Raw genomic sequence first — 11,166 nt, 5'->3', positions numbered from 1 at the left:
AAAATATCTGGCAACATTGGTAACAGCAGCCTTTTCTCTATCAAGCATAATGTTTTAAGTGTCTCCCTCTTATTAGTAATTTTAGCATATATTCCTGAGGCTCCAGCTTTCAGCTTTTTGTATCGAGATCTGGTTGTCTGCAAATTCTGCCCAAGAATGGGAATGGGCAGGACCATGGCAGTCATATTTTTTCTGTTTGCTGCACTGTGCTGCATTTAAGCACAAATGGAGTGGTAGGGACATGAAAATGTAGTTAAGAACAGCGACAGACATCCTCCTGACTCTATTTAGTTACATTGATACAGAGAGAAAAAAAGGTCAAAGCCAACACTGATTTCAGTATAAGAATCATTAAAAATCTCATGTCACTATCCTTTCTAGTGGCAGTCATTCAAACCTGAATCAAAAAATCCCAGCACTTCAGGCAAAATTTTCGCTCCCAAGTCAGGTGTACAGAATTGGGAAAATTCCTGACTCCCTAAACCCGATTAGGGAGAAACTTCCCTGAACAGGCAGATTTTGATTCTGGGGGGATGGGTGAAGGACAAAATCCATCATTGGTTTTGTGTGCTTTTGTGGCATGCACAGACAAGTATTGAGAGCCATCATGAATTGGCAGGAGACTGTTTAAAAAAATCTCTAATAAACACACACAATATATTTAAATCCCTTCAAGAAATTAATCCCTTTTTAAACACAATTGTATTCATAGGCCCACATCAAAGACAGCTAGTCCCTTTATCATCACTTGGAGCTGTCAATCAAGCTGAACTTACAGTCCCCCCACCCCCTGAAGCAATGATGATAGGTTGCAGTAGCAGTCAAGCAGCATTATCCTATAATGAAAACATTCAGACTTATGTCATTAAACATCTATTGACATTGCAAGCACTGATTTTTTTTTTCAACTGCAGGGGGAGACTTGTATTTTTTTCAAACTTTGAAGGGCAGGCGATATCCAATTTTATGCACATTCATATCTACTCTTAACAATCCCAAAAGGTTACCTGACCTCCAAAGAATTCCAGCAGATTTAGACCTTTTCCTCAAATTCATAAATCCCATGAGTCATCTTTCAGAAACTTAGGTGACAAAAATTGTTTGAGTGAAAGAAGCTGCATTTTTAAATATGTCGCTACCACTTTGCACCATGGATGTGAGAAATATGTCACCACCCCCAGTTCTTCCCCGCTCCATGCGTTCCCCCCCCTCGCACCACCCCCCCCCCCCCCCCCCCCCCCCCCCCCCCCCCCCACAAAAAAAGTGGGTCCTGTGTTCATGGGCAGGACTTCGAGATTCAGGACTTAACTTTGGCTAAGACGTGGAGCCCTTCCGTCTTTGCGAAAATTCAGGTTTTAGTTTCCAATATGCAGGTTTTCCCAATTAGCACAACTAAAAGCATTTCATTTATTAATAGAATTTTTTCCAATTCGATTGAAGGTCAAAAGGTTCTACAGTTCTGACAGCAACATTGATGCAAAATTCAAGATTATGGCTCCTTGAATTTCTATTCCAAATAGTAAACAATATTAAAATTATCTTCTATTAATATGGCTGAATATCAAATTTATTGGCCCAAATATTCCATAGAGTGGCAAGCAGATTCAGATTGCTCTCTGCTCCTAGTTACTTAACTGGAAATGAATCTGCTATTTTCACGTCTGACCTACTGACTCAGGCCAGGTGAGAACTGTCTAGTGTAGGGGGTGGGAAGTGGTCCCTACTTGAGGGGAGGGTAAGTCAGTGCAGGGGGTAGTCAGGAGACAGGGGGATAGTTGGAACAGCTAGGGGTAGTTGGAGTAATGTGGTCAGGGTGTGGTCAGTGGGGAAGGTAGGGAGAGTGCAGTTGTCAGGCCAGCTAGGGTTAATGGTGGGGGGAGAGGAGGTGGGAGGGTGGTCGGTGTAATTGGGGAGGTTAGCAGTGGGGTGTGGTCCCGTGGTGGATCACGGAGCAGGGTGGGGGTTTGTTTTTTCTGGGTTACTATTACTGTAATACATTTGGAACCATCCAAAGTTCACAATTTATATTGTACTTTTGGATGGTTCCCATTGCAGGGCAATTGCCCATTGAAAGTTTGAACTTACCATGCAACCCCCACGTGGAGACTATCGCGGGTGTTTGGGGGAGGGGGTTGGTGATGGTGATGGGGATGGTGGGTGGTGTCCCCCAGTGCATCTCTGAGATACCACCCAGAAGCGACATCCCAATGCTCGGAAGTTATGGGCCATTGTCTAGTTTTGCTTACCATGCTGCAGTTCATTACAGAATAGAAGAAACTGAAACGATGCACACAAACATTTTTTTATTAAGGTAAAATTAGCATTAAGATTTCGCAGGTTACATTGCCCACAATGTTAATACAATGCTGAAGCAGTTTCCTGTAACTAAAACTAACCAACAAATGTACCAATTCCAAAAGATAAAGCTGAGGATTTTAAAGTTGAAGCTTATGTTTAAATCCTTTTATGGCCTTGTCCTTCCCTACCTCCGTGAAATCATTCAGCTCACCAACATCCCACCAACCCCAAACACTGTTCCTCTGACTCTGGCCTTTTGTGCATCTGCCCCTCTCTTCACTCCACCAATGGCAGCCATGTCTTCAAACATCTGAGTAAGAGGCATGGTCTAAAAAGATTTCTCAAATCTCTCCACTTCCTTCAAGACATTCTTTAAAACCTACTTTTGACCAACTCGTCATCGTCCTTCCTAAAATCTCCATTTGGCTCAGCATCCATTTTTTCCCTTATGCTTGTGTGAGGTGCCTTAGGGTGCTTTTTCTAGACTAAAAGTGTGATATAAATGCCAAGTTGTTGAAAAGTCACACTGCACAACAAAAATAGCTTTGCTGAATTTTTAAATTCAAGTTCTAATTAATATTATATTTCTATTTGCATCAACGCTAAATTTTACTAATGGGTTCATAATTAGATCAATGATCTACACACTCGCAGGCATGACCTGCAGAAACATGAACAGGGCACTGACAACAATAATGGTTACTGAAGAGGAGTTTTTCCTAATTTCCTTGTTGAATTCCTCTATTTAACTGGAAATTGGTATATTATGCAAATTTTAAAATTTACACATGAAGAAAGCTTGAGCAATTTGATTCATATTTTGATGTCTGCACTCATCACCCTCCACTCAAAATTGGCTTGGAGGAAACTAATATCCCAGTTATTCTTTCAACTCTCCACCCTTCAAACCCTCTGATCCTGAAATCTCCATTTAAGTCCAATGTTGACACTTCTAACAGATATTTAAACTACAGGCTTCCCATTCTAAAAATACTGAGGACTGGAATTCAAGCCTATAGTAATATGGAAATAGTAATGTCTACCCCTAAAGGTAGTGTTATTAAACTTACGTCTTCAAATATATTACATCTTAGTTTTTACGTGAGGTTAGCAATTTCAAAGAGTTGATGGGCACCTGAGCTTTACATATTAGCAGCAATAACTTGGACTGTAACCATTATGAATTTTTATTTTACAGAATAAACAAATCAAGGATAGAAAAATGTTATACAGAACAGTGCAATTTTTGCTGGCCCATGCGAGCAATGTGAAATTGAACAATAAACTATACACATTCACTTTAGCATAATCCAATATATTTTACTATTTTTTAATTAATTTTATTCCATTTGAAAGCACTGTTTTTGAAGAAGTAGAATGTTTTTTGAAGCAAGAAATAGGAAGCAAGCTGTTATAGATTAGATATTTTACTAAAGCACCTCTGCTCAGTGGTGTAAATCACTTTGAAATAGTTACACTGAATTAGGGAAAAGACTCAAGACAAAAAAGCATCTGTTCACTTGCAATAGAAGCAGATTATTTAGATTCATTTTCAACACAACCTTACAAAATGTACGAAGTTTGCACCCACAATTTAATAAACTCAAAGAGAGGGGTCTGGAATTCAAACTGCAGAAGCTGTGCATGTCTACGATTAATTTGAAGTGTAAAAAAAACTGCAACTTTGCTTTTCAAAGCCATTTATAATTTGAAATGCTTTCAGATACAAGTTAAAGTTAAATCTGGAGCCCAGTTTGGGCTTTCTAAGCCAAGGGAAAAATGGTTTCATACCTAAGGTCTGTCTGTTGTTTTCCTATCCATTTAAATGAAAAGACAGATAATAATGGAGTTGGCCAGCAAACAAGTGGAAGCCAGTAACTTTACAAAAACTTCCACTCACTCAGGCATAAGCAAAACAACAATCTCTTTATGGCTGTCATTCAACTCAGTGATAGAACAGACAAAGGAAAGTAAGAACTTTGAAAGTGAGATTGCTCCCCACCTCCAACCCCCACCACAACCCCAGTTATATTCCATGTGGTAATTTCTCAAAAGAATAAATGCCTGCTGGAAGAGCATGTGTGGACTTTGGGTAAAGGCAGGATTAGTATTAGGTGCAGCCACAATTCCCTCCATAATTAAATTGCTTGTTCACACTCGATGTATCTAACCTCACATGAAAGAGCTGCTTGGATAAGGTATTGGGGGGGAAAGAACACTGCAAAAGTGACTACTAATAGTAGCTAATGCTACTGAGAGGCCTGCAGGATTTTCCATCAACTTCCTCGATCAAATTACAAGTTTGGGCTAGGAGCGTGAAGTTACAAAGTTCATATCTCCAGATCATGAAAAATGGCAGATAATAATGAGCTATTGGTTGCTGTACTGTGCTGGGCAAAAGTTTGGGTGGGTGGGTGGGTGGGTCAATGCATCAAGCTGGAAGTTAGTACTAATGTGCAGCAACCAAACCATCCAGTCATGCAGTTAAAATGGTGACCATCAGCACGGATAAAAGATCATTCAGGCTATCATACTGGTGCAAGTCTAGCACCACATCAGAGCTATTTACTCGCATGACATTTTCCTGATTTTGCAAATCAAAAATTGCAACACAAAAGATCATTCATATTGGCTCTAACCTAAATTCCCTTTTTCCTCCCATACCCTCTTTTTCTTTTTCAAGTGTTCATCTAATTCCCTCTTAAAATGGTGTGATGTGACTCAGCTTCAATGACTTCCATAACCTAATATACTTTTGCCTGAAAAAAAGAACTTGCATTTATATAGTGCCTTACACACCTCAATATGTCCCAAAGATTTTTACAACCAATTAAGTACTTTTGAAATGTCATCATTGGTTACAAATTGGGGAAAAGAATGTTCCCGTTATGCTTAGTAATAAAGGACATTACTTTGGATTAGTACTATTTTACTCCCCAATGGAAATAACCTTTCACTACAAGGATAATGTTCTAATTTTGTGCTCCCAGCATGGAGCTTACCTCAGGTACTGTGTAACAAATAGCATAAATTCTAGGGCACATCCACATACAATTATCAGTGGTCAGAAAAGATCGTACAGGACATGCCAAAGTTTTAAGACATGCACTGAACTCCCAACCAGAAGCACAAAATCAAATTTTACTCCTCACTTAACCCCTCAAGCCTTTGGAAAACTGAACATTTCTATTGCATTCACCATTAGCCTTCTGGTGAATACAACTTAGGGTTCCAACTCTCAATGTTACAGCACTGAAGGGAGCCATTCAGTCAACTGTGCTCCTGCAGCTCTTTGAAAGAGGGATGCAATTAATCTTGTTTGCTCTTTCCCTACAGGCCTACAAATTTTTCCTGATGTCAGCCCAGTAAATTGGTACATTTACCATGGACCAAGATGTTTTCCATTATAAGGCTTCCAAATCTGCACACAGTGGTTGTCATCGCCATTACTGTATTTTTGTACAAAATGCATTGCATTGTTACTGTGCATGTGAATATGTATATACAAGTATAGTTCCTTAAGCCATATCATTTTATTGTAGATCAGCATATTAGATATAGGATTGGAATATTAGCAATTCTGCAGCCTCTAATAAATAATTTAAGAATGTGATTAAAAACAATTTATTTTATGCCATATGAATTTCTGGTCCATTTAGAAAGAGGAAAAATATGAAAACCTGGAAGTATTGCTGCTCTTGAAAAGTCCTGCTTACTGGTACACATTATTGCAGCAGCTCTTAGTACAGTGCAGATATTAATTTATTTAACATTGATTCTTTGCATTGAAGCAGGGTTATTTCTGTTCCATTAATTGACAATAACAGACATGGAACAGATGCAGTTCAGAACTTGAGAAAATTATTTTACAGATTGTTGCTTTAACAAAGGAGGCTGTAGCGACTAAATAGGATTGATGCAGAATAGCTCAAGCTGTATGGCTCCAGCAATTAGTACTTTTTTAACATCAAGAATTGTATTAAATGAATAATTGTGGAAAAATTCAAATTTGATGTAATTTGTAAAACTTTAAACAAAATCCAAGTTGCTTGCCTCTGTTTCTGTACATAAAACTCTTGTATCCAGAATTAATTTTCAAAATTAGTCAGGATTACCACTATGATACATTTTATAAATAAAACATGACATTTTATTATTTTAAAATAGAACATTTTCGTAACTACAAATTTTCTGGAGTTTTTAAAATTTTATTTAAAAAAAGTATAACCAAAATGGAGTCATGCAGCTTTCAGAGTAGCAAGGTGCTACTGTTGAGAAATCATTTCCAAGGTTTATTTTCTATTAGCAAGATGACTGATTTCACCTCACTGTGAATCCTTCTGCCAAGATGACTAGAAATTAAAACACACTGAACACTGGAAACAAATCAGTGAAATCTACTCACCAATCACCAATTCTCCATTCACTACAATAAAACGGATGGGATAATCTCATACATCTAGAATAAAGCGTCTCTAGCGAGCTGTAGTTAACCTGAATTTTGTATAACAATATGATGTATGTGAACAAGACAGATTTAAGTGAATTACTTTTTAAAAAGTTTATAGATTAAAATAAATTCTTGACTTATTTCTTTGCAGCACATTGTTCCCTTATCAGTTTCCTCCATTTATCATAAATCTTTTAAATGTCTTTGAGATCGGCTAATGATGGAGTATGCTTATTAACAGAGATCCACATTACCAGTATCTTCTGACAATTGTACATTAATGGATTAACCACCAATAAATAAGTCCAGTTAAACTGAGAAAACATTTTTTCTATTTTAATCTGACCAAAAGATAGCCACAATACTGATTTAAAGTGAAGACAGAATTTACTTATAGACCATCTTCAAGGAAATAGCTTTTTACAAAGTTTCTACAGAGTTTTAGGTGCATTTTATGTTTACTAAAGATTATACAATTCCCTATCTTAGATCCTCAGTTTTGAAGTAGAACATGTTATTTCTTACAAAGCTTTGATCACATATGCTGGAGGGTCTACAGTACGTTAATCTACCAAAAGCATCAGAGCTAAATGCAACTCCTGGGGTGCACTGTGGTCAAATGTATATCCCCAGAGATTTGCACCTCTTCCATAAATCTCCTGTAGAAGACAAGTTGCCAGTCTATGAGAGTGATATCCACTGAAATCTGACATTTATCTTTCGCCTTCCTTATTTGAGGTTTTTACAACTTGCTCGTATGGAGGGGGCGGCTGATTGCAGTAGGCTGGTGGGGGTGGGTAGGCTGGGTTGAGCAGAGGGAAATTTGGCTGAATTTGAAAAGTTGAGGCAATGGGATTAAAAACAGGTGCTCCAGGTTCTGTATAATATTGCATTCCAGTCTGACTGTCTGTAAGCAGAAGAAACAGAAAATGGTTACAAAGATAGTTAGCACTCGAGAACAACAACAGTACTTGTAGAAAGTTAGTCAAAATATGTCACTCGATACATTGACAATATAAAGTGGTTTCCCTGGTTTTGTCAGACTAAGAAAAGTAAGATTGAATTATTATTTTCAGTAGTATTTCAGCAACAACTTAAATGTACGTAATGCATTTAATGAATGATAAGGTCCCAAGGTGTGTCATTCGAGCGTGACTTTGAACAAGAGTGCTGGGAGTTGGGTGAGGGGGGAATCTTGATTCCTTTCTAAAAAGCTAATTTTGTTTTTATTTTATTTTTATTTAACATGTAATTGAAATTTACTGTTTAAATTCTAAATTTCATCCAGGTTTAAGCAAGAATATACAAGCTCTCCACCGGAGATCAGTTGAAAGTTAGTTAATTAAAGAAACTAGCTTAAACTGTTTTTTTCTGTACCTGAGGCTAGGCTAAGTCTTTAGTTTCAGAGCATATAAATACACGCTTCTCAGTGCAACTTTGAACAAGAGTGCTGGGAGTTGGTGAACGAGGGAGTTGGAGGGGAAAGAGGTGAAGGAGGTACTCCTTTGCTTTTTCTAACTTTTCCATCCTGTAGGAATTGGTTTGTACTCTACTACAGGGGAAGCAGCTAGGTGTTTGGTGAGTATCTGGTAAGTGGTTAAATAGTACACAAACTGGTGGTAAGGTTAATAAATATATAAAGGAGGAAAATAACTAATTGAATAATATAATTAAGTAGTTAATTAGACACACTAAGGCAGGCAGGACAGGTGCTATGTCAAGGTTGCAGTATGTGGATGCTCCTGGATACCACTGTGATCCAAGGCCATCATGCCTGTGAAGTGTTTGCGGCTCAAGGAACTGCAGACACCGCGATGCATCAGGGAGCGGGAAAGTTACTTGGACACTTTATACCAGGAGGCAGTCACACCCCTTAGAATAGGGTCTTCTGATCTGGTCAGTGATCAGGAAGAGGAGGGTGACTGCAAGTGAGGCAGGTAAGGGGATCCAGAGAGCAGGAATGCAGGAGACTTAGACTTTGCAATTGTCTAACAGGTCTGAGGTTCTATAAGCTTGCTTGTAGGCAGTGGGCAGCAGGGTGGGTGAGCTGACTGGCCATGGCACCATGGTACATGAAGCCATTCAAGTGGGGGAGGAGCAAAAAGGAGTGTAGTGGTAGTAGATGACAGTACAATAAGAGGGATTGACACTGTTCTCAGCAGCAAAGAGCAAGAGTCCAGAATGCTGTGTTGCTTGCTGGGTGCCAGGGTTCGGGACATCTACTCAAGGCTGGAGTGAAACTTGGAGTGTGAGGGGGTTGATCTAGCTACCTGAGTCCATGTAGGTACCAATGACATAGGCAAGACAAGGAAAGAGGTTCTGCATAGTCAGGATGAGGAGCTAGAAATAAAATTCTGGATTATTATCTGAGTGCAGAAATATAATGGCAGACGTTTAAGAAAATAGCTCATGATTCACAACAAAGATATATTCCAGTGAGGAAGAAGGATTCCAGAAAGGGGATAAACCAACCATGGTTAACCAAGGGTAGTATCAAATTAACAGAAAAGACATACTATGTGGCAAAGAGTAGTGGTAAACCAGAGGATTGGGAAAGTTTCAAAATTCAACAAAAGATTACCAAAATAATAATGAGGGAGAAAAAAAACTTTGAGGGTAAATTAGCATGTAATAAAAAAGGGCCGTAAGAGCTTCTTTAAATATATAAGGAAGAGAAAGACCAAAGTGAACATAGGACCCATACAGAATGAGGCTGGGGAAATAATATTGGGGAACCAGGAAATGGCAGAGGAGTTGAATAAATACTTTGCTTCAGTCTTCACGGTAGAAGACGCTAATATCATTCTAATACTAAATAATCAAGGCGCAAAAGACGGGGAGGAAATAAATGCAATAACTATCACAAGAGAAAAAGCACTAGGGAAACTAATGGGGCGAAAGGCCGTTAAGTCTCCTGGACCTGATGGGTTGCATCCTAGGATATTAAAGGAATTAGCTACAGAGATAGTGGATGTACTGGTAGTAATCTTCCAAGAATCCTTAGATTCTGGATAAGTCCCAAAGGATTGTAAAACTGTCAATGTAACACCCTTATTCAAAAAGGGAGGGAGACAAAAACAGGTAACTATGGGCCAGTTAGCTTAACATCTGTCATTGGGAAAATATTACTGTAATATTATAAAGAATGTAATAGCAGAGCATTTAGAATTACAATTTAATCAAGCAGAGTTAGCATGACTTCATGAAGCGGAAATCATGACTGACAAATTTATTAGAATTCTTTGAGGAGGTAACTAGCAGGATAGATAAAGGGGAAGGAACCAGTACATTTAACATAATTAGATTTCCAAAAGGCGTTCAATAATGTACCGCATGTAAGGCTACAGAATAAGAGCCCGTGGTGCTGGGGTAGTATATGAGCATGGATAGAGGATTGGTTAACTCATAGGACGAAGAGTTGGGAAAAGGGAGGCATTTTCAGGATGGCAACCTGTTACTAGTGGAGTGCCACAGAGGTCAGTGCTGGAGCCTCAGTTATATATTAATGACTTAGATGAGAGAAGTGAATGTATTATCATCAAATTTGCGGATGAAACAAAAACAGCTGGGAAAGCAATTGGAGAGGATGACACAAGGAGTCTACAGAGGAATATAGACGGGTTAAGTGAGTGGGCAAAAAAGTGGCAAATGGAATATAATATGGGAAAATGAGAGGTTATGCACTTTGGCAGTTAGAACAGAGGAGCTGAACATTATTTAAATGGAGAAAGACTGCAGAAGGCTGCAGCACAGAGGGATTTGGGAGTCCTTGTTCATGAATCCCAAAAAGCTAACATACAAGTTCAACAGGTAATAGGGAAGGCAAGTAGAATGCTGGCCTTTATTTCAAAGGGAATGGAGTATAAAAATAGAGATGTCTTGCCAAAACTATACAAGGCACAAGTTGGATCACACTGTGAACAGTTTTGATGCCCTTATCCAAGGAAAGATATACTGGCATTGGAGGCAGTCCCGAGAAGGTTCATTAGGTTGATTCTGAGTATGGAGGGATTTTCTTATGAGGAGAAGTTGAGTAGGTTGGGCCTGTACTCATTGGAGTTTAGAAGAGGCGAACTTTTTGAAACATAAGATTCTTAAGGGGCTTGATAGGGTATATGCTGAGAGGTTACTTACCCTTGTGGGAGAGTCTAGGACCAAAGCGTATAAACTCAGAGTAAGAGGTCGCCCACTTAAAGCAGAGATGAGGAGGAATTTCTTCTCTCAGAGGGTAGTTAATATGTGGAACTCTTTACTGCAGAGAGCTGTAGAAGCTGGGTCCTTAATTATATTCAAGGTGGAGACAGACATTTTTAATCAGTAACAGAATCAAGGGTTATGGGGAAAAGGCAGGAAAGTGGAGTTGAGGATTATCAGATTAGCCACGATCTCATTGAATGGTGGAGCAGACTCGATAGGTC

General features: G+C 38.8%; 1 protein-coding gene across 1 annotated transcript in view; it reads right to left on the bottom strand.

Annotated features, from left to right (window-relative positions):
• Nucleotides 1-2,288: 2,288 nt before the first annotated feature.
• Nucleotides 2,289-11,166, bottom strand: part of vopp1 (VOPP1 WW domain binding protein) — an 89,341-nt gene continuing 80,463 nt past the window's right edge. The window contains exon 5 of the mRNA XM_041184652.1: nucleotides 2,289-7,655. Within this exon, the coding sequence (XP_041040586.1) occupies nucleotides 7,462-7,655 (194 nt within the window). The 3' untranslated portion in view covers nucleotides 2,289-7,461. The remainder of the gene's footprint in view (nucleotides 7,656-11,166) is intronic.

The sequence above is a fragment of the Carcharodon carcharias genome, chromosome 3 (genome assembly GCF_017639515.1).
Source record: "Carcharodon carcharias isolate sCarCar2 chromosome 3, sCarCar2.pri, whole genome shotgun sequence".
Taxonomy (NCBI): Eukaryota; Metazoa; Chordata; class Chondrichthyes; order Lamniformes; family Lamnidae; genus Carcharodon; species Carcharodon carcharias.
The sequence above is the reverse complement of the archived record's forward strand: the minus strand, read 5'-3'. Positions and strand labels throughout refer to the sequence as shown.